The 24866-nt window shown below is 39.7% G+C and overlaps 1 protein-coding gene and 1 long non-coding RNA gene across 2 annotated transcripts in view; both read right to left on the bottom strand.

Annotated features, from left to right (window-relative positions):
* LOC121929013 (hornerin-like) overlaps positions 1-24866 on the bottom strand; it is a 128563-nt gene that overhangs the window by 49859 nt on the left and 53838 nt on the right. Inside the window, exons 39-43 of the mRNA XM_042464337.1 lie at positions 20961-20996; positions 19054-19095; positions 18052-18090; positions 16701-16733; positions 16408-16434 (exon numbers count right to left, since the gene is read on the bottom strand). Coding sequence (XP_042320271.1) covers positions 16408-16434; positions 16701-16733; positions 18052-18090; positions 19054-19095; positions 20961-20996 — 177 coding nt within the window. The remainder of the gene's footprint in view (positions 1-16407; positions 16435-16700; positions 16734-18051; positions 18091-19053; positions 19096-20960; positions 20997-24866) is intronic.
* On the bottom strand, positions 6070-10971 carry LOC121927751. Its single transcript, XR_006103326.1, has 5 exons — positions 10937-10971; positions 9244-9282; positions 7007-7048; positions 6315-6353; positions 6070-6106 (listed from the first exon to the last, which is right to left on the bottom strand). It is a non-coding gene; the product is annotated as an uncharacterized LOC121927751 (long non-coding RNA).

Genomic DNA, 24866 nt, shown 5'->3' with positions numbered 1-24866 from the left:
TTATATTTCATTTCATTTATTTCATCCTCCACTTAATGTTTTTTTTTAACAGAGGCTCAACCAACTGCCGAGCAAAAAGGGATCTAGCAGCTCAAGTAAAAAAAAAAGTACTCTCTTTCTTGCCACATGTCTGCGATTTTCTTCAAATATTTTCTAATAAAAGCTTCTATTTATAGATATAAATGATTACAGAGGCTTCATTCAACATCCTTAATTTGGTTTTATTTTTTCCCTTCTACACCGGATACATTATTATGATTCCTCAGAAAGATTCGTTGAAAAAAAGTGTAAGTGTGCACGCCACCTCCCTGAACTTCAGCTTTAATCCGATGACAGGTGATTTAATTGGGGAACGACTAATGCTGTTTGTGTGCTCTTTTTAAAACACAATGGATTTTTGTAAAGCTCTTATCAATAGGATACATATTACAACCTGTCATTATCTCATATCGAATTAAATAACCACAGTTTGGATTTATTTGCCTGAGAAGGAGTTTCTGGTTTCTTCCCACCTCCTTCATCCACTATATGAAGTCATGGCATTCATTACTCAGCCTAGTCTTTCAATACACTCATGATCTTCTCCTGTGGACTTTATAATTATTTTCATTGATTTTTTTTTTTTTTTAAATTGTCAATGTATGCCTACCCCCCCTTCTTCCCCCTCAAGCAAGTTCAGGTGCACTCTACAAAACGATTATAATTATTTAGGACATGCCCATCGGTTGTTGTCATTGAGCTCCTCAAGCAGTTTATCTGGGCCCCATCACATTTCCCTAAAGTTATAGCAAAGCATAGTAGTTAGAAAAATGTTGTTTCCCCACATAGGAAGCATTGTAAATCATAATCATAACTTATCTAGGGATTGGATACTCTTGTTTTCCCCCCTTCCCTAGGCTCCATCTCATGCACCAGTAAGAAAGACTCGGTACTGAAAAAAGAAGTGCTGTTCGTATTTACTTTCCTTGGCTTTGACCATCCGTCGTCTCCTGTTATTATCGATATTTTGTTAGAACCCAGTGTCCTTACCCATTAAAATTAAGTTGTCCTTATTCAAATTAAAAGCCAACAACCACCCGCCCATATAAACACCAGTGCTACTCTACAGTTATAGAGAAAAGGCACTTCTTTCAGCCTGCGGATCAAATTCAGTTTGAGGAAGATTTTTGGAATCACACTTCAATGATTATGAGCCAAATGCCAAAAGGGTTGCATACCAGAACTACCAGCCTATTTTGGCTTAACGCTTTTACTAGCAGTACGACGACGCCTTCAGAGAGGCATTCCACACTTTTTTGATTGGGAAAACAAAAATATTTAAAAGTTGGGAAATCGACCAATCACGGTTCCCATGGCAGTGGCCAGTGGGGAAGCTCAGGAGAATTCAATTCTCATTGGAGAACCTCCAGATTCACCACCCAAGATTTAAGGTTCCCCACCCCTGCTGTAGTATTATTTCTGAGCCCCAAAGACTTGCCCTTACAGCACAACCATTCTGAGTGTGCTTATTGTTTGGTTTATAAATCAGGGGGGTTACATTGTAGGGTTGTTCCTGCCGAAAACTACTTCATATATGATTGCCACTTCTTACTGGGCTCTCAGTCGTTGTGGTGCATGGTAAACCATATATCTGACCACATGTTAAGGCCTCTTCCCTGCAAGCTTTTCACCATTGGTCTTTGGGCAATAGCTCAGGTGAACACGTAATCTCAATCTCCTGTTGTTCTTTAGTGGAAGGAAGTAGTATGGCCAAGATTGCCACAGTTCCAGAACTACCTTTGTATCAAACACGAAGTTTAACTTGGAGTTACTATCTGTGATCTTCTAGCACGGTTAATTTTTTTTTAAAAGAGAGGGCAATAGCAAAGTACATACTCGTCCCTCAGTATTAAAAAGACGGGTGGGAAGAGAAGGAAGAATGGCGGAGCCTTTTGGCAGCTTTAACACTCATTTATTTTATTTTCACCTTTCATGTGTTACAGTTCACTTTGACTGCACATCTGCAGCGGAATTAGTGTAGTTTAACATTCTCTTAACTTGCCTGCTGACAGGCTATGGAATTTTGTAGTTTGTGACGGACATTTAGTCTTCTTATTAGAAAGCTTTGATGCCACAACAAAACTAAGGCCCCATGCAGGACTGGCATCAAAAATCTGGAAGGACACTGGGCGATTTCAGAAGATGCCCCTCCCCCCTCGAACTCTCTCCGTTAGCAATTGCCCACTCCAAAAACGAGGGGCATTTTAAATCGACTGCATTCTGTGCCTGCTGCCACGGTGCCTGCTTGTCAATTCAAGCGATCGTTTCTGGGTGACGTTTTGCAGGCATGGGAAGTGTCCTTCCCCCTCCTTTTTTTTAAAGAGCCCTGCACAACATGTCCCCGTGTCAGTTTTTTAACACCTCTTTTTTGGTGTGTTCGTGGTGTTATGTGTGGGCATTTTGCTCTTCTTTCTTTCTTCTTTTTTTGTCAATCGCCCCTGTCCCCATTCGCAGTATGTCCCCATGCAAGCCTAATGCATCCCCCACTTCCTGCCCCCCCAGACTGCCTCTCTACACCATGAAATAATAATAATAATAATAATAATAATTAATAACTACTAAATTCCTCACCTCAGAACTGCCAAGAAGGAAAAGATTGCAATTGTCCATGCATTCTTTTTCTTTTTTTCCTTCCTTTTCCTTTTTGCTTTTAAAGCAATCAGGGCTGCCTCTGAATTTCAGTAGCCAAAAGCATGTATCATTTTGTCTATTGACCACGAGCAAAAAATTAACATTCAAATTTGTAACATTTGTAACATTTGCATTCGCAACATTTCCCCTTTTCCTGAATGCGAGTCAGATGAAAGGGGAAAGTGCAGAAGCCTCTAGCCCTGCTCTATCTGCCTCAAGAAAAAAAACCAGCGCGTATTTGGTTTCAAAAATAAATTTTAAAAAATATTTAAAAGGGGGGGGGTGGTCCGAGTGGGCCTACCGTTCTTTGCCCTGCCTTTGACCCCTGACCCTTTTCCTCCTCTGCCCCTAGCGGAGGCTTTGCCATTGCCTTCCCACTGAGGCTGAGCGAGTGTGGACCTGTCAGTTCCAAAACTCCAGTCGGACCCATGGAATCCAATTGGGAATAAAAATGGAACAAGCAGCTCAAGGCATTTCCCTGCAGTATCCTCATATAACACTAATAATAATAATAATCACATACTCCAGGCGCTGAAGAGGGAAGTGAAAGTAGAACAAGCAGCCTGTTTCCCTACACTGCCCCAGCGTAGCCCCGTCAAACCCAATTCCCCCCTGGAAAGCCTCCCTCCTCCTTCCTCCTTCTCCTCAGGGATCCCTCTCCTTCTTTGGGGGATGCTCCATCGACCCTTTCCCCCAGCTCCTTCGTCCTTCCTGCTCCATTTGGATCCCATCCCATGGCTCCGCTCCTCCCACAGCCCATTTCTCCTCCTTCTACTCCTCCTCCTCCTTCATCACGTTCTCCACCCCCACATCCTCTACCTCTGACACCCGCAATATGCAGCCCAAAAAGTCACCCCTGATTCCCACTTTCCCCTCTCCGGTCTCACACCTTTTGTCTATCCAGATTCCCACCTGGTTTCAGACTCTTTGACATAACCGAATTACCCCTCTCTCCTCCTCCCCTCCCCCCTTCTGATGATGGAGGGCATGCTCCCCCCGCCTCCCCCGCCACGCCCCCCCCTGACCCTCCCCCCCCCCCCCCCATCCCCCCCCCCCCCCTCCCCCCTAATTTGCCCCGATCCTTGGATCAGGGCAGTTCAAATTTCCGGCAACCCGAGTCTTTGGAGGGAAGAAAAGACGGCTTTTTAGCCCGAAATCTGGCTCCTCAGTGATTGGGCATTCTTCCTTGTGCAAGCTCCCGACATGGATTGTGATGGATTCGGATCCATATGAACTTCACTGCAAGAAGAATCGCTTTTGAACAACGTTTTTTTCGTAGTCTGACTGGCCCCTTAAAAATCACCAGGATTCCATGGATAGATCCATGACAGTTAACGCTATGTTCAAACGCATTACTTTTGCCAGTTATTGTACAGCCTTCACCCCCATCCATTCCGGTAATTCCTTTGCGCTCTGAATATTGTACTCCCATCCAATGTATCTCAGAAAGTGAGTTGCTATTTTTGTTATCTTTATTTATACCTTTACCTTTGGTCCAAAACTAATATAAAAGATTCTTTAAAAGTGCCCAAACGACTCCTTCATTCCCCATCTTTGTCTAATGTTTACACACAGGCCCAAAGGGCCCCTTGGTATTATACATATTTATTGTGTGGGGGATTTGGGGGGTTTTGTTTTGGTTTGTTTAAATGATACGAGAGATGCGTATTATCTCTTGCTTTCCTAACGATTTTCGCTCTAATCAGAGGCAATTCGAAGTGAAAAAGTACAGCACTCTACAAAAACTTCATTGTCTTCATTTTGACCCCCTGAGTATTTGTGGCATTGCTTTTCTCTTAATCATACACTTAGTGAGCTTTGTTTAATATGTAGATATGGTGTTTCTGCCTACTTAAGGGTTGCTTGCCACACTGTAGGATTAGGATAATGTAGTTTGATTACCACTTTAAACTGCCCTGGCCCAATGCATGTGGAATCGGAAAGCGCTCTTCATTGTCTTGTTAAATTTTTAAACGTCAAAACTTTTTTTAAAAAGTTACAGTTCTGTGACGTGTTTAACCTTTTTTCTCTCAGAGAGTTCTGGTGCCACACACAAAATACAAATTCCAGGATTTCATTAAGTAAGATGGATTCCTGTTGTTTAAGCCATGTCACAACACTGCATTACGTCTGGGTTATGGCAAGTAGTAGCCGGGATGTAGGTCTACAAGGACAATCTATGATATAGGGGGAAAGGAAAACGGCAGAAAGAAACTCAGAAGAAATTTTAAGAATCAACCCAAGCTTCACCGTCAATCAAAGCTTCATCACATCCAGCCTTTTGTCTCAACTATTTGGAAACCAAACTACATCGTTAGCACTAATGGCCTTACTGGCACACTCTCAGTCCGTGTTCTCAGTCACATGTGGGAATTCTTTTTGTTTCGTTGAACAAAATTGTTGAAACTGCAACTCCCCAACCAGTCTTCGTCAGCATAACGATCGTGCTTGAAGAATTCTGGGAAGTGTAGTTCTTCTTCTAGAGGCCAGGCAATTCCTTTCTCCTGCCTCTAAAAAATTTATTGGCGGGGGTGGAGTTGAGAGTGCGAAAACAGCATTCAGACTGTAAGCATGGATATCGGGTTACCCCATTCCTTCCTGCTGTAGTCTCAATGAAAATCCATCACACAACCCCACACAACCCACATCCCTGTTTTGTTATTTACTTTCAGGAGGGAAACTTTCATTGCGTACCATCGCAAGTTTTGTTCCCAATCCGAATAGTCCTCGACACAGTCAAAGAAAAATGTGCAGGTTTATTGCTTAAATATGTTGAATAGTTTAAAAACCACACAATGTTTCTTAAATGCGTATGACTAGTGTACCCAGCTATACAGTGATTTCCCTCGGTGGGTGAAACACTCCCAAGAGAAAACATAATAGGCAAAAGCCCATGAAGTGTGGTTGTTAATTTCAGGAAGCAATATTCCGTACCCTGCAGACTTTTTCTGGGAGACATTGCTTTCACAGTTTAAAGCAGCATAAAATTGTATCTCGTCATCTTGGTTATTTGTTGAGACGATAACTCTTCAGGCCATTGAAACGAAATCAGGTTTCCATGCTATTGAGATCTCTTTTTCTTTTGCACTGAAACTTTCATCTGTGGGGGAACGTCAGGTCTAATGACACCGAATTAGGCTGAAAGAGCCAGGACCAAAGATTTAGACTATATAATACACGTGCTACCGGTGGTAGGAGCAAGACTCCTTAATGCGATCCTACAACAGTCCTAGCACCAGAGGCACCAGAGCTCAAAACCGACTACCGGAGGGAAAGAGTAGAGCTGAGGGGAACAGAGCACGGAAAATGTCTGAAAGGAGAGAGAGAGAAGAGAAAAAGAAAGACATCTCTTTAAAGCTACTTTCTGTATTTGCGAAAAGAATAAGTGTAATGTTTTTACCTGTCCATAGTGGCTGTCACCTCCATATGATCCACCCTGTTCAGAAAACAGTTATTGTTTAAAAAATATTGTTTGTTACCAAAATACACATTATCATAGTTTACATGTACCATAGGTTTTTTTGCATCCAGCTGTTTTATACATTAAAGAACAGCAAGCAGCCCAAAATGTGTCTTTATTTCATTATATTTCTTTCTGTGCAAGTATAGAGTATATCATATACATACTTTTTTAAAAAAATTACCTGTCCATATTGGCCTCCATATGATCCACTTGGTCCACCCTGAACAGAAAAGATTGATTACTTTTAGAAGAAAAGGATTGTTTATTGTTGAAACAACAGATTACCTTAGAACATCTGCATTAAGCCAGTTTCAATATTCAAGAGCAGAGATTACCACAACACTTATTTTATTTAATTGTATATATCTCAGTGTTTCAGTGCAGGCCTTCCCATGAGCAGAGTATGTCCCATGCAAAGCAAGAAGGCTGGCAAACTGTGGGCTTCTGCTGCCAAGAGGGCACCCATTGTATCAGCAGATGGGCTCCAGAGATCCTGTTATCCCTGCCATGGAGGATGACACAGTGTGGTAGTGTCTGGCAGTGGTCCACAAAGTAGCTGTTCACTCTATCCATCACTCTAATGGTGATCAGAGCTTCTTGGAGCAACCATCATTGCTCTGAGGAGCACTGCCAATTTGGATGGCCATGGCAATGGGGACAGTCAGTTGGCCCAGCCCAAATGCCTTGCAGGTGTGCATTCTTGGGAGATATAGCCACAGAGATAGAAATCTTAAAATAAATAAATATTGATAATAAGCTACTTTCCATCCTTAAGAGGAACTGAACAATAATATAAATTAATTTTACTTTTATATCCAGCATACAGTTTTTAACAATAGCGGTTATTACTTTAAGTATTAGAAGAATTTTTACCTGTCCGTACTGGCTGCTGCCATATGATCCACCGTGCGTGCCCTATAAAGAAAATAATGGTTACTGAAAAAGAGATTGTTGCTGAAATACATATTAATCTTACGCATGCTCACTGCATTTGTGTCCTCATGCTGGATGAGAAATAAGAGAAATAAGAAGATTTTATGTCTTCCTTTGACTGTTTTTGCATGCTTTGAAATATCTCTAAACTACCTACCAATACATCATTCAAAATTTAATAATCAATCTAAATTATTAAAAAAACATCAAACAGGGAATTGAAATACATAGCTTAATGAAAATAAAAGCTAGTAACAGAAGCAATAACATAACAATTCAAAGCTTTAATGAATGGAACCATCTTCCCATCACTATTGTTCAAATCCCAACACCAGGTGAATTCATCAGTGGAGACAAGGGTGCTGAAACAGACTGTATATTATATTTCATGCAGGCAGAAAAGAGAGAAAGCATGCATTCAAATATCCCAGTCTTAAGTAGCATTTTGAATAGTGTCCAGATATACCTAGGCCTCATCTGCACTGGCCAGGATACTCCAGGGCAGCCCAGAGTATCCTAGCCCCAGAGCTACTCCAGCCTCCCCACATTACCTGGCCTTCTTGATCTGGTCTATGACCATAATAAAAATTTATTCTTATTCTACCTGACCCTTCATTCCTGCATCAAGGTGACTGTCTGCACACATGTCTTTCAGAGCCACCTGGTGCAGGGACATAGCCAAGGGGGGGGGGTCCATGGGGTCTGGATCCCCCCTTCCGTTAGATACAATGAATGGCGTGCGCCACCGCACCACCATGCCCATGGCCCATTATAATGGTGGCATTTAGTCTGGACCCCCCTTCCCAAAATCCTGGCTACGTACCTGCCTGGTGTATCTACCACTGCCACAAGTTGCTCACTTCTGAGGTCAGAGTGAGGCACCCGCCGACAATCACATGGCTGGGCATCTCATTCTGACTTCAGAACAAGCTACTGGAAGGCTCCAGATCTTCCCAGAAATCCGGATTGAGAGGTAATTTTTTAAAATTTGTGTTAAGGGTGTTATACTCCAGTTCTGATGCTAAATTTGCCAAACGTCCTGACTATTCACACCAGAACTGGGGTTTGGACTGTGCATCATCTGAACAGGATGCTGCCGGAATGGAGGGGATGGGCCTTTTGTCCCTTTCGGACCAAGATGATAAGTACTGTATTTTCTGGCTTATAAGACTACTTTTTAACCCAGGAAAATCTTCTCAAAAGTCGAGGGTCATCTTATATGCCAGGTGTCATCTTATAGGGCAGACTGGAGAATCTGCGGTCGCCGCATATGGTGGGGGGAGCTCAAAAACGGCAGCGGGCACATCCCTGCCGTATGTGGCAATCGTATGAAAGCAGCTACTGCTCTGATAGTTTTGGAGACAGGGAGGGCTGGGCAGGCAGGGAGGCCTGACCAGTCCAAGCAGGCTTTGTATACAATAAGGTTTCCTGCTAAGTACCTGCATGTCATAAGCATTTGAATTAAAATTACCATATTGAAATCAAATCTGATGTTTTTTTAATTTTTATTTGGTGTGCGTTGGAAGAGGGGTAGTCTTATACGGTGAGTATGTCCCAAACTCTATATTTTAACTGGAAAAGTTGGGGGTCGTCTTATACGCCCAGTTGTCTTATATGCCAGAAAATATCGTAACTAGAGCAGATTTTTGTTTTAAAACTGTCAAAATGTGTTCAGACCAGTGTCAGGATTCTGCATCCGCACTCAAAAATAATCTAGGTTGACACCACTTTAACTGCTATGGAATCCTGGGAATTTTAGTTTTGTGAGACATTTAGTCTTCTCTGTCAGAGAGTTTTGATGCCACAACAAACAACAGTTCCCAGAATACCATAGCATTGAGCCATAGCAGTTAAAATGGTGTCCACCCGGATTATTTCTGCAATGCGGATGCAGCCTTAATCCGAATAGAATTTTCCAAAGATATTTTAAAAGGTATATAACACATTGCAGTAGTCTAGCCTGAATATTATCAGAAAGACAATATAGTATACTAGATAGGAAAGGTAGGGGAACTTTCTGCCATTCAGGTGTTGATGCACTATTACTGTCAGCAGGGCTCACCATGCTCAGACTAGTTAAGGTTAATGGAGATTACAGGTTAGCATTTCATGCGGCACACATTACACAGCCCTGGTACACCTAGTTCAGACAAAATATACATTAAAGTGATTTTTACCTGTCCATAGGGTCTGCCACCACCATATGATCCACCACCCTATTAAAAATATTTATTATTATTATTATTATTATATTATTACGAATTAAAAAGCAGTTAATTTTTGCAGAGTTTGAAAAAGAAAACTGTTCCCACTTACATACAATGATTTGAAAGGTAGCCCATTCTCATTAGTTATTAAAAAGATGACAAAAAGATTATAACAAATTGAACAGCTTTAATTTATCTATTTCCTTAATTTTTTTTTTTTTGAGAAAAGAAATACTTCAGAATTATAATAGAAATGCACAAAATGTGAAAAATGCCTATAAAAATGTCTCCAAAATGGTTAAATTGGATAATGAACAACTAATTAGAAACTAATTTCTTACATAAAGTAAATTGCTTTTATTAACTAATTATAATTAATTTCTAATTATGTTACTTTTAAAATGTAAAAACTGTTTCCATTTCCATTACACCTCCCAATAACTATTTGCAGCTAACGCATTAATTGTGATTCATTAGTTCAAAAAAAAAATGACTGTAGCTGAAACACCAAATTACTGCATTACATTGAGAGTAATTTCCCACTCAAAGAGAGTAAATGTAAACGCAAGTTCCCACTTCTCTCTAACATACTTTTCTACTAGAATCTGTATTTCTATCATTTCTTCCAATTTTTCCTGCCTCTTAACAGAAGGCGAACGGTGAAAATAAAATTTTGGTATCTCAGTTGGTAAATAAATAGGAGCACCATACAGAATGTAACTTCTACATATCAAGGTCTCCTTTTAATATATTTATAAATAATAGGGAGATTAAAAAAAACAAAAGCCCATAAGAATTTAAGAATATCATTAGCCTCTTAAAAATATGGAACATAACAGAAAAACTAACATCCTTTGAAAAAACTACAAGCAAAACTTGTTGGAGAAGGAGAGAGAGACAATGGTCTTTTGGATAACATAGGAGTGACAGCTATGATAGTGTAACAACCATCCCATTTCATTAAGCATTCTGGAGCTATCAAGCTGCAACCCACATTTTTTCTTTTTTTGAAACCAGACGTTGCCACCTGGTGACCTTCATTTTTGGGGAAAGATTAGACTGTTTGGATCCCAAAATGCCAATATCCACCAATATATAATAAAAATTTTATTCGTCATTGACCAGAAGTACTACCACTACCAAATAGTTTAAAATAGAGATCCAATCAACTTGAAGCTTTTAGGCGCAATTCTACATTTAGGTGAAAACATTCAGTGATGAGGTGGGATGGTCCAATAGTAGTAGGCTTGGCTATACCACTTGCGGCTGTACCATACATTACCCTTGCCACAACAATTACAGAATATAGCTTAGTTGGGATTACTTTTTGGGGAGAATATATCCATGGGAAGCTTTAAGTTTCAGGAATGTTTAGAAAGATTTTGGATTTAGAAGTAGAAAGCTGTCATTTTTTCCAGTCTCACTCCAAAGCACTGTATATATGAGAAAAATACGGAAAAAAAAGACCCAAACACTACAGTATATTCAGTAAGGGCAAGAGAGAAAATTAGAGAGGCTACAAAAGTGAGAAATAGTGTCCTTGGCCCATACTCAAAAAAAATTTTTCTTCTGGACCCTATAAGGATCAGAACCCAGATTGATTCAAGCCTAGTAAAGAAATTAAATAATACTAGAACTAGGTCTCACATAAAAGAAACCTTACCTGTCCAGAGTGATAACTACAACCAAACGAACCACCCTGTACACAAAGCAGACAAAAATATTACACACACACAACAATTAAATGTATTATATAAAGCTGTGTTATTTTGGCATTGCTAACAGTTCTGTATTTAGGAGAGTTGAATTAATTTAAGGTAATAAGTCTACATTCAATTACAAATGGGAATGCATGTGGGTGTTGTTGTGTACATTGCAATGCTGCATGTGTGTGTGCGTGCTTGCTTGTGTATAGATAAAGATAAATAATTATACTAATAAAAAATTTACCGTCCATATTGGCTTCCTCCACCATATGATCATCCGGCAGAAAGAGTTATTAATTAGAAAGGATTATCGTAAATGCCTGCACAAACCTGTTCCACATGCAGAACAACAAATTCAACTTTTTTCTGTAATAGTATTATTAAACTGTTTTCTAAGCCCCAAAAGAAAATAAACAGAAAATACAGAGAAGATTTATAAACAGAGTAGATATAAAGAAAAACTGTTATTGAAGTCACTGTCAAGATCCAATGATAACCATGAAAATACAGAAAACTGAGGACCTGAGTCCATGTGAACATTTATAATAACACGAGATTCTGGCCTCTCACCCTATTGTAACTTTCTCTTTGGCAGTGTGAAGAATACTTGAGCATTTTATAGCATCCGGAACAATTTTTGGGTGATCCTTTTCACACTTGGATTCTTCTCTCATAAACAAGTCCAGCAACCAGATTCAACCCTTATAATTTGAAGCATGCATACCTCAGTTAGAATGCAACTAAGCTACGTGTTTGTTCACCCTCATATATAAGAATAAAAATAGCTCATTATTAAGGAATAGCTAGTGCATATTTTTTTTTCCAATGGCATACATTTGGATAGATTTTTAAAAAATTGGTAAGGCTTTTGAATTGACTGAGTGAAAGTGACTGTTAACCACCACCCCAGCTTGGGACCTTGTAACTTATCTAAGGAGTTTTTTAAAAGTGTTTTTAGTTGTCTCGGATTAGGCCTTTTAGCGTAGTTATGTTGTGATACTCTCACCCTTGTTGTGGGTCTTATGTTATTATTGTTTTTATTTAATAAATTATTGGGAACCACCTTGAGCGTCATTGGGGGGGGGGGGAATGCAGGATATAATCCAAATAATAATCAAATAAATAAATATTATTACTGCATAGAAGTTATTAGATATTGATTTTGTATATTATATATGATAATTGTCTACCTGTCCATATGGGCTCCACCATATGATCCCTGGAAAAGAAAATAAGCAGTATTGTTAAATACCCTCACTGAAATCTCTCTAAGTAAGTCACAAGCCGTAAAAGTGTATTTGGCAGGTCATCTTTATACGTGGATTTTACTGCTGTTTACAGGTTACTGCCTGCAGCAATACTTTCAGAAAGACACCTGTCATAAGCACCACCGCGCTTTTACTGAGGTTTTACAAAGAAGGTGACATTTAGGGTGTGGTGGGTAGTTGGCTGAGTGGTGTTCCCCGCCTTCCTGGAATTCTTAGAATTAAAATCAAGTTTAAAGATTATAAAGTAACAAACAAACAAATAAAAAATGTAGAAAGTACGTTATTTTTAAAATTGTTGTTACCTGTCCATATTGGCTGCCGCCACCATAATATCCACCCTCATGAAAAATTATTATTTGTTTCAAAACAGATTTGTATCATGAGGCACGAAGAAGCGTTAATGCTATTTGCCTTAATAATGTCTATATTTAAAAACGTTATTAAATCAAAGGAAAAGAAGAATAAGCAGTTTATGGTTCGCACTCCAATCTAATGATAGGTTTTTTAAAAAATTGTACCTGTCCATAGTTGCGCTGGCACTGCCAGATGATCCCCTCACCCCTGCAAATAATAATAAATAATAATAATAATAATAATATAATAATAAAAAATAAAAATAATAATAAAATAATAATATCTGAATCTACATTCAATTTGTTATGCTGAAATATATTGTATTTCCATAATATGTTAGTTGAGAAACAATGTAATTACAGGTCCATCTATATAGTATCTACTCAGAGTGAGAGCTGGTGAATTCAGTGAATTGTATGTCCAGATAAATGTGCTAGAAGAATTGCAGCCTAAGTGATGTTGCGGAACAATGCCAAAGTGTTTTCTTTGAATGCCAAATAAATGACTAAGGTAGTGAGTTGGACCCGGCCACTAGGTAGATGAATATGGAGTCCTTGTTAGCACATTGGCCAAATGTGGTAAAAAGTGGTCTAGTAGTACAAATTTGTATGTGACATGGTTAAATTACCTTTTGCATTGTTTGGCTATTGTGAGGCGCAAAAAGAATATAAAAGCGTGAAACAGACTCAGGGAGAGAATTTTCTTCTGTCAGTAAAATGCGTCACAGTTCTCAAAGCTCCTGGGAGAAATGGGTCATGCGTGTGCCTTTCATTTGTTTGTTTGTTTGTTTGTTTCTGCACTATATAATCCTTGGGGAGTCCATCTACATCAGTCTTTTCCCTAGCAAGGAGTACTACTCCCTTCCAAGGTTTTCCTATATTGCCACGCTGGGATTTTTATTCATGGATTGGGGACAGACTAAGTAGAATTTGTTGTTTTTGGTGCCCCTTTTAAACATTGGCTATGAGGGGATGCTGGACACGATCACAGCAAAAAGCTGGGGAATGTTTCTTCCTCTGCCAGTATCATCTGCTTCATCAGTTACCACCATTAAACTTTAAGAAGAACATGGATCAGTGGCAATACCCAAAGAATTTTGGGGAAGTGGAACTACCACAGTTTTCCGGAACAGAAACAAGATTTATAATATGTGTGTGTGTGTTTGTGTGTGTGTGTGGTAGCATTTTTTTAAAAAGAAAAATTTTACCTGTCCATATTGGTTGCCCTGGGCCATAAGTGACCCTCATCTGCCCCCTGTGTAGAATAGAGCAGTTATGAAGTCCGAGAGAAGTAAGTCTAGTAATAATATATTTCTTTAGTTTGAATGTATTGCTGTTGTTTATTATATTGGCGTGGGGTTTCCCGGGGGCGGACGCTCTGGTGTGGGGGCGGGCGGGGGTGGGACTGCGGGTGGCGGGCACGGAGATGTCCCGTAGGGACGGGGTCTGCCAAGTTGGGACTGAGGGGGGGGTGGTGGGCTGTGATGGTGTCCGCGCGTAACCCCCTTGCCAGTTGATACAATGAATGGGTGTCATGCTGCCGCAGGTAACCCACGGGCGCACTGCAAAAAATATAAATAAATGGTGGCACTTAAGTCTGGACCGCTCAGCCCCGGAAGAGAATATCCGGCTATTTCCCTACTGCCAGTGTGGTTTCCAGGAGAGATTGGAGCACACAGGACCCTAGCAGGCCAAGGGACACCTTTACCCGTGTGGCACCTACATAGGAGTACCCAAAGAGCACCTCACAGCCCACAGAAGCTCCGGTGCAGAGGGAAGACAAGCACCTATACGGGGGCAAGGAGCCGAGCTGGGGTGCCCCTTCTCTGGGCTGTCACCCGTGAAGCACCACACCACCCCCCCCCTGGGGGACCCTACTGCTATATTGTGCTATGACTAGATTAATACAGTTGTTAATAGAGGTGTCAACTTCTGCAGGCACCATGTCAAGATGCTTTTTGGGTTTTTTGGAGAGATGGAAAATCCAGAGAAGGGTGACTCAATGTGTAACGTGTACAGTATATGAAAGTATTTTATCCTGTCCGTTTGCCGCCGCGAATCCACTGCTTGTCCACCCCTGTATAGAAAAAATTATTACGTGGGGGGGAAAGATTGTTGCGAAATGCTAAATATAGCGAGTTGCAGGAAAATGCTGATACTTTAAAATAATCAAAAATAAAATTCTATTTTAATTTAGGAACAGCAAAGCATAAAATTTATATCTTTCTGCATTTCTGTCAATATACATGAAAGATATTTATAGACAATAATTAAAACCATGCCCTCATGAAGGTGCTAGGGAGATGGGTATATGTTTAGCCTGGAAAGGAAGGCAGGGGTGGACTAAAGGCCTTGGGATCCTCCAAACTTAATTTTGCTCCCACAAAGCTGTTCAAAGCTGCTGAGATGGATTAAGGGATCAGCAGCAAGCACAATATAACGAAGTTCCACCCACACTTAGTTCAGAGTGTATTAACTGAGATTGCCATTTCCCAGGCTAAAAACCTTTACTAAATAACTCACAAAAAATACATTCAATAAAATTGCTCTTGTAAGAAAGGAAGGGCAATAATTTCTGTTCAATGGTTGAGGAGTTTTATAGTTTATTTTTAATTGTGTCTTTTTTGTGTCATAAAAGTTTATTTTGCTTAAAAGAAAGGGCTCCATAGCAGGATGAGGATACATAATGTAACTCCACCCTGCAGAAAGAGAAACAACCTACAACAAAATAAAAATCATTGCAATACAGTCTGTATTTAAACATCCAAATATACCTGCAATTTACTCACTGAAGACAATTAAATTAGCATTGTGTGGATCACTGTAAGTCTACATAAAATTTCAAAGGTATAGATCATCCAATCCTGTCAACAAAGTGTGTAGAGCTACATGGCAAGTAGATCTTTTCATTGATGAGCACAATTGGGTCAACAGGACAATTTATAGTCACAGTAATTAATTTCTAATGATTTATAAATGCTCAATGACTCCTCGGGATTACGAAATAAATAATACGTTCCGCGGAAAACCGCTTTCGTAACCCGAAAAGCTTCGAAGCCGAAAACCACTAGGCGCTAATGGGGAAAAGCCGCGATTCCGTTGAAAATAGCGCCGAAAAAAGCACCATAAAAAAAAATTTTTTGTAACCTACGAAAAAACATTCGTAAACCGGAACAATTATTTCCTATTGGATTTTTCGTATCCCGTAAATTGGTAACCTGGTATTCGTATCCCGAGGTAACCATGTATTAGTATTTGATATAACATGTATTCTACATTTGTTTGACAACAAACAGGCAGATATTTGGAATAAGTCAAGATGTCTTAAGGCCTAACATTGAATGCATCACGCTATAGAATAATTGCAATTTGAACACTTTAACTGCCATGGCTCATCCTACTTGTGAGGCACAGCAAAAAAAAAAAAAAAGAAAAAAAAAAGCAGTGGTTTTTGAAATGTTCGACTACTACTCCTGAGACCACAATAATTCACAAAACTACAAAGCCCGGAAATTTCTACGAATGGGAAAACCATGACATTAAAAGTGGTGTCAAAATGCATTATTTCTACAGTGTAGTTGAAACTCAAGGTCCAATTTAGGTCTATTTGTAGAACAGCCTGGTTGCCAAGTGTAAGTTCAATGACTTCTTTTTTGCATGCTGGCTTCCTTCAAGGGATCTCATTAAAAATAAATAAATCAGCCAATGGCAGGGTGAAGAGACATCATGTGAATCAATATGACACCAATGCTAAGGATCAGATCAGAGAAAACAATTAATACATTACTACTAAGGAATAATAGTTACCTGTGCACCAGGGCAAACACATTCTCCCTGTAAAAATATCAAAGGTTAGTTTGATCTTTATGATAAAAAGTCAGATAAAATGCATATGCTTTTCACACAATTTTTAATGGCTTTTTCCCCCCTTCATGTTGAGAGATTTCCCTGAATTACTCTTCTCTGGGGAAAAGTGAAAAGGGGCCAAGAGTTAAGCATGAAGTTCAAGAAGGGAGGGTTAAGACCAAGAATTTGAAAGGAGTAACAGAAACAGAAGCATCTTTGCTCCCTCTTGAAAATCAAATTGACAACTTGCTTACCCGGTTATTTGCAAATGCCATATATGTTCCATCCTGTAAAGAATAAAGGAAGGTTTTTTATAAAATCAATCATCTTTTCAAAACAGGACTGATGCAAAATTGTGAAAATTTCTTCAGGAACAATACTTCAGTCTTTATCCAGTTGTATCAGGAACTGTTTAGCTCTATGTCTGTCTCTTTTTCTGTGTGTTTTAATTATTCCATCCCATCAAGCTACAGTATTCAAAGAAGATTTTTTAATTAGACATTCTTTGAATTTAGAAGCATTTTAGATTGGTAAATTATTATCTCATCATTGTGAACAGCAGTACCATATGGAAATATGCAGAATGAAGTTGGAAAATCATATTTCACTGCTGCCTACTTTTTAAAGAGGCAGTGCACAGAGAAAGCTAGCACACCAAGGAGAATGCTAGGCTACAACCCTCAGCAAAGAAAAAGAAAATTCCAGTACGCATTTTACAGGGCCAATAATAAACAATAATAAATAAATATTGAGAAAGTATATATAGGCCTTCCTGTTGAAGTGACTTCTGCATGACTCAAGATTTTATGTTATAATCCAGATAATCTCACTTGAAAGTTGTCAGTCCTTATGGCTATAAGAATAATTTTGGGATGGTAATGTGTGATATCCCCCATATGCACAGGGAATACACTCCTAGATTTTCCATGGAAATGTAAGACCATGGATAATGGTGAATCCTATTGAATGTCTTTTGGAAGACGTTGACCATAGAGGTTCACTGGAGGACTCAGAAATTCCTATATAAAACACTTCAGAGTTTATCACATGAACTTTAAAAGCATTTCAAGCCTCCCGGGCTGGAGCTGGGATGCGAGATGGAGGTGAGGATTATCGCATGCTAAATCGCTGCCTAATCGCACCCATCATCAGCTTGGGTACAAGCCAGGTCCCAGCTGCACTCCGCCAGCACTTTTTAGAAGTCGGAAGCTTTCCAACTTCTAAAAAGTGCAGGTGGAGCACAGCTGGAATCTGGACTGATGGCAGGCGGCGATTAGGCAGTGATTTAGCATGCAATAATCCCCACCTGCATCCCATGTCCCAGCTCCAGCCCGGGAGGCTTGAAATGCTTTTAAAGTTCATGTGATAAGCTCTGAAGTGTTTTATATAGGAATCTCTGGGCCTTTCACCAGGGCATGGTTCCCTTTTTGATAAGAGTTAAAGTACAGTATTTACATTGACCCAAGTTTTTTGGGTCAATTTTTTGACTAAAATTTCTAGACTTATACATGAGTATATACAGGATGTATTTTACAAATACTCTAGGGTTAGAGCTGGTTAAAGGAGCATCTTGCCAAAATCTTGCTACATCAGGAAAATTCTTACCTCTGTATGATAGTTCCCATTAGGAGCAAGGTTTTCACCCTGTAGAAAGCAGTACCACATTACGTCAATGAAAATGAAAACCATTCAGAGAATTTTCTCTGCCTTACAGAGAGAAGAAGCCATATAGAATCAAAGCAACATGCTCTACAGATTAGATTTGAATCAGATATTTTCCCCCCTTGTATTTGTTTTGGTGTGAAAATAATACTTTTGCATGGAAAATAATGTATTTGTGTAAAAGACATTGTCTTCCATGTAAACACATTGGACTTTATGTAAACAATGTTTTTTCCACAAAAGCTCCTGAAATTAAAAAAAAAAAATGTTTAAAAATTGCAAACAAACTCTTTCAATCTTGCACTGCAGTGAGAAACATTTTGAAATCCTTTGCTTGCATATTAAATAATAAAATAAGTGGAGATTGGCATTCCTAGTCTTTGTGTGTATGACGTGCCCTCAAGATACATATTTTGAGCAATACAGATCAGGCTGTCTTTGAGCACATGCTTAGTCCAAGAATATATACTCAGTGCTTTTACCCATATATCCACTCCTGGCTTCTCCAGACCCAGCTCTCTGTAACAGGAGTAAGGAGCCTGTAGCCCTCCAGATCTTTTGGTCTATAACTCTTGTTGACTCTGTTCAGTATAGTTAACGTTTAGGAATTGAGGAAATCAAAGTCTAAGCCATCTAGAGAGCCAAACGTTCTTTCCCTGTTAGTTCCATCTTTATCAAGTTCTAAATCTTGGTTATCAGTTCTGCATAAAGTGGTGTCCTGATAGCCTTAATGATGCATATAGGAGAGAACCTGAATTGGGAGGGTCATATATCCTTTGCAGAGTATATATGTCACTGCTGGTTGCATAACAGAAATTAAGAGATACAGATTTATAAAGTGATTTTAACTAAGAATACATCCAGTTAAGATGTAGTTTCAGTGCCTCTATTCTGGTAAATATGTTGGAGTAAAGACTCTAAATAAAATGGAATGGATGTCCTTACCTCTCTATAGACATTAATACTTCCTGCAGTAGAAGTTTCATTCTGTAACAAAGCCAGACATTTCAGAAAATCAAGTTCATTTCCTTGTATGAGTGATATGCTGAATAAATAATGAGGTTGAAAGGAAGAACATTTCTCCATTGATTCAATTTGAAAGCAATAAAGATGAATCATGCAGCAGGGAAGTGATGTTTTAAAATAAATATAATTTTTTTGGCTGAAATTTTTAAAAGAACACCTATATCCATTGTTGCTGGAAGAAAACAGCTGCATGGATTGGTGTTACCAAAAATACTGCATTCATCAATCTTTATTTATTTATTTTTGTTAATGCATATATGCTGTCCCTTAAAAATTTGGCCTGTCCGGTTTTGCTAACCATTCTGGCTATCGTAGTTAGAGCTGGTCAAAGCTCTTTCTACCAGATGAAGGGATGGTGAGATTCTCTCTCTCTACTTCAGTTTCCTGCTCTGTCCCCTAAAGCTCTACTCCCTCTGGAGTAGGTTTTGAGCTCTGCAGATGGCTACTGGTGTAGGAGAAGAAAGTATTGATCCTACCACAAGGTAGCATTGGATTTAGATCTAAATATATGTGTCCTGGCTCTTTAAGCCTTAATTCTGGAAATTAGACCTGACTTCCCCCTCTATGAAAGTTCAGGCAAAAGAAAAAAGATCTCAATAGCATGGAAACCTGATTTCTGTCATGCCTGAAGATTTATCTTCTCACCAATAACCAAGTAGGACGAGATACAATTTTATGCTTCTTTAACTGTAAAGCAATTTCCCAGAAAAAGTCTGCAGGGTACTGAAATTTCTGAAATTACAACCACATCTCATGGGCTTTGCCTATTTCATTTTTCTGGGAGTTCACCCCACCGAGGGAATCACTGTATAAGCTGGGTACAACTATTCATACGCATTTAAGAAACATTGTTGGTTTAAACTATTCAACATGTTTAAGCAATAAACCTGCACATTTTTCTTGACTTTTCAGAGCTATTCGGCTTGGGAACAAACCTTGCATGGTTCCAATGAAAGTTTCCCTCCTGCAGTAAATAACAGGGATGTGTGTGTGTGTGATGGATTTTCATTGAGACTACAGCAGGAAGGAATGGGTTAACCCTATTATCCCATGCTACAGTCTTAATGCTGTTCACACTCAACTCCACCCGCCAAATAAATTATTTAGAGCAGGAGAAGGAATTGCCTGGCCTCTAGAAGAAGAACTACAATTCCCAGAATTCTTCATCACTCGTTATGCTGACTAAGACTGGTGGGTGTTGCAGTTCAACAATTTTGTTCAACAAACAAAGAATTCCCACATGTGATTGAGAACATCTGACTGAGAGTAGTGCCAGTAATGCATTTAGTGCTACATGTAGTTTGGTTCCAAATAGTTGAGACAAAAGGCTTGGATTGATGAAGCTTTGATTGACTGATGAAGCTTTGGTTGATTTCTAATAATTTCTGCCTTTTCCCCACTATATCATAGATAGACCTACATCTCCGGCTACTACTGCCATACTCCAGAATTAATGCAGTTGTGACATTGCTTAAACAATCATGACTCCATCTTATGAAATCCTGGAATTTGTACAGTATTTTGTTGTGGCACCAGAACTCTCTGAGAGAGAAGGTTAAACAGCTCACAGAACTGTAACTTTTTAAAAGTTTTGACTTTAAAAAGTTTACAAGACAATTAGAAGCGCTTTCTATTCCACAGCATTGGGCCATGGCAGTTAAAGTGGTATCAAACTACATTAATCCTACAGTGTGGCAGCAACCCTTAAGTAGCAGAAACACCATATCTACATATTAAACAGAGCTCACTATTGGATGATTAAGAGAACAGCAATGCCACAAATACTCAGGGTCAAAATGAAGACAATGATTTTGTATAGTGCTTACTTTTTCACTTCGAATTGCTCTGATTAGAGCACGAATCTGTAGGAAAGCAAAAGAATACTCAGTCTCTCGCTATCATTTAAACAAACCCCCAAATCCCACAAATAAATATGTATAATACCAAGGGGCCCTTTGGCCTGTGTGTAAAACATTATGACAAAGATGGGGAATGAAGGAGTAATTTTGTGGCACTTTTTAAAGAATCTTTTAGAATTAGTTTTGGACCAAAGGTAAGGTATAAATAAAGATAACAAAAATAGCAACTCACTTTCTGAGATACATTGATGGAGTACAATATTCAGAGCTCAAGGAATTACTGAATGAATGGGGTTAAGGCTGTACCATACTGCAAAATTAATGCAGTTTGACATAGCTTTAACTGTCATGATCCTATGGGAATCGCTGTGATTTTTAGGGCATTCAGACTACGAAAAAAACGTGTTTCATCAAGCGATTCTTGCATGTGAAGTTTATATTGGAGACATCCACACAATCCATGTCGGGGCTTGCCAGGGAAATGGCCCCAAACACTGAGGTATCCAGATGTCGGCTAAAAATCCGTCTTTTCCCAAAAGACGCGGTTGCCTGAATTTTGAACTTGCCCTCGATCAGGATCGGGGCAAATTAGGGAGGGATTAGGGTCAGGGGCTGGGGCGGAGGTCGGAGCATTCCCTCCCCATACATCAGAAGGGGGGAGGAGGAGGAGGAAGGGAGGAGGAAAGAGCTGAAAAGTGGGAATCTGGATGAAAAGGGTGACAGAGGAAAGGGGAAATCAGGGTGACTTTTGGGCTGAAGAGGGCTGTCGAGAGAGGTGGGGGGTGGAGAAAGTGATGAAGGAGGAGGAGGAAGAGAAGGAGGAGAAAGGGGCTGTGGGAGGAGGGAGCCATGGAGGGGATCCTAAAATGAGCAGGAGGACGAAGGAGCTGGGGGAAAGGGTCAGGGGGCATCCCAAGAAGGAGAGGGCGGAAGGAAGGAGGGGAGAGGAGGCTTCCAGGGGGAATTGGGTTGCGGGGCTACGCTGGGGCTGTAGGGAAATCAGGCCTGCTTGTTCTACTTTCACTTCCTCTTGGCGCCTGGATATTATTATTATTATATATTAGTGTTATATGAGGATACTACAGGAATGCCTGCGCTGCTTTCCATTTTATCCCAATTGATTCCGATGGGTCTACTTTGAGTTTGGTTGACAGTGTCACACTCTCTCAGCTCAGTGGAAGGCAATGGCAAAGCTCCTGCTAGCAGGAGGAAAAGGGTCAGGTCAAAGGCAGGGCACGAACGGAAGGACCATCATGGCACCCCCCCCCCCTTTTAATATTTTTAAAATTATTTTTGACCAAATACGCGCTTGGTTTTTTTTCTTGAGGCAGATAAGGCAGGGCTAAGGCTCTGCACTTTCCCTTCATCTGCTCGCTTCAGAAAAGGGGAAATGTTGCGAATGCAAATGTTACAAATGTTGACAAATTTGAATGTTACATTTTTTGCTCTGTCAATTAGTCAAAATGATACATGCTTTTGCTACTGAATTCAAGGGACCCTGATTGCTTTTTAAAAGCAAAAAGGAAAAAAGGAAAAAAAAGAAAGAAATGCATGACATTGCATTCCTTTCTGGCATGTTCTGAGGTGAGGAATTTATTATTGTATTATTATTATTATTATTATTATTTTTTATTATTATGATTATATTTCATGTGTAAGAGGCATTCTGGGGGGCAAGGAGGGGGATGCATAGCTTGCATGGGACTCGTGCGATGGGGACAGGGGCAGACTGACCCAAATGCCCACACTACCCACAACACACAAAAAAGGGTTTAAAAAACGGACACTGGGACATTTTGTGCATGGCTCTTTAAAAAAAAGGAGGGGGAAGGACACTTCCAATGCCCCTGCAAAACGTCACCATAGGAGCGATCTCTGATTGACAAGCGGCCACTTTGGCAGCAGCACAGAATGCATGCGATTTAAAATGCCCCTCTTTTTGTAGTGGGCACTTGCTAACGGAGAGATTCGAGGGAGGGGCATCTGAAAGCTCCCAGTTCCTTCCAGATTTTTGATGCCAGTCCTGCATGGGGCCTTAGTTTGTTGTGGCATCAAAGCTTTCTAATAAAGAAGACTAAATGTCTCACAAAACTACAAATTCCATAGCCTGATCAGCAGCAGTTAAAGCAATGTTAAAACTACACTAATTCCGCTGCAAGGTGCAGTCAAAGTGAACTGTAAACACATGAAAGGTGAAAATAAAATAAATGAGTGTTAAAGCTGCCACAAGGCTCCCCATTCTTCCCACCCTTCTTTTTAATACTGAGACAGTAGTACTTGCTATTGCCCATCTCTTAAAAAAAATTAACCTTGCTAGAAGATCACAGATATAACCTCCGGTTAATACTTTCTTGTTTGTACAATGTAGGTTCTGGAACTGTGCAATCTTGGCCATACTACTTCCCACAAACAACAAGGGATATTGAGATACTTGGTTCACCTGAGGCTATTGCCAAAGACCAATGGAAAGCTTGCAGGACAGGCTCTTAACTGTGTCAGATATATGGTTTACCATGCCACACCAACAACTACTGAGAGCCCAGTAAAGAAGTGGCAATCATATATGAAGTAGTTTCGCCAAGAACAACCACAATGTAAAACCCCTAATTATAAACCAACAATAAGCACTCAGAAATGGTTTTGCGGTAAGGCAATTCTTTGGGGCTCAAATAATACTACAGCAGGGGTGGGGAACCTTAAATCTTGGTGTGGAATCTGGAGGTTCTCCAATGAGAATTGAATTCTCCTGAGCTTCCCCACATGGCCACTGCATGGGACCGTGATTGGTCGATTCCCATTTTAAATATTTTTGTTTTCCCAATCTAAAAAGTTGTAAGCCTCCTCTGAAGGCTTTCGTACTGCTAGTAAAAGCTTTAAGCCAAAATAGGCTGGTAGTTCTGTTGCACCAACCCTTTGCATTTGGCTCAATACCTCATGAAGTTGTTGCAATCTTCCCTAAATCTTCCTCAAACGAATTTGATCCTCAGGCTGAAAGAAGTTCGTTTCTCTATACATGTAGAGTAGCACTGGTGTTTCTATTGCGGTGGGTTTTGGCTTTAATTTTATGACAACTAATTTTAAAAGGACACTGGGTTCTAACAAAATATCAGTAATGACAGGAGACACTGATGGTGAAAAGCCAAGGAAAGAATACGACAACAGCACTTCTTTTCAGTACCAGTTCTCTTACTGTGTGCATGAGATGGAGCCTAGGGAGGGGGAAAACAAAGTATAATCCAGATAACATTTATGATTATGATTTACAAGCTTCCTATGTGGGAAACAACATTTGCTACTACTATGCGTTGATATAACTTAGGGAAATTGATGGGGCCAGATAAAACTCCTGTGAGGAGCCAATGACACGATGGGCATTGTCCTAAAATATAATCGTTTTTAGATGCACCTGAACTTCTTGAAGAAGAAGGGGGGTATGCATACATTGACAATTTAAAAAACAAATGAAAATAAATTAAAGTCACAGAGAAGATCATGAGTGTATTGAAATGACTAGAGCTGATAATGATGCCATGACTCATATAGTGGATGAAGGATGTGGGAAGAAACCAGAACTCCTTCTCAAGGCAAATAAATCCAAACTGTGGTTATTTATTCGATAGAGATAATAACAGTGGTATAGGTATCCCGATGGATATAGCGTTACAAATCCATTTGTTTTTAAAAAGAGCACAACAGCAATGAGTCTTTCCCCATAAATCACTGTCAATCAGGATTAAAGCTGAAGTTACAGAGGTGGCAGTGCACAACCTACACTTTTTTTTCACGAATTTTTCGAGGAAATCATTAATATGTATCCGGTAGAAGGGAAAGCAATAAAACCAAATTAAGAATGTTTGATGAATCCTGTATATC

Source organism: Sceloporus undulatus, chromosome 4 (assembly GCF_019175285.1).
Source record: "Sceloporus undulatus isolate JIND9_A2432 ecotype Alabama chromosome 4, SceUnd_v1.1, whole genome shotgun sequence".
NCBI classification, from domain to species: domain Eukaryota; kingdom Metazoa; phylum Chordata; class Lepidosauria; order Squamata; family Phrynosomatidae; genus Sceloporus; species Sceloporus undulatus.
Note: the sequence above shows the minus strand (reverse complement) of the source record. Positions and strands in the feature narration are given on the sequence as shown.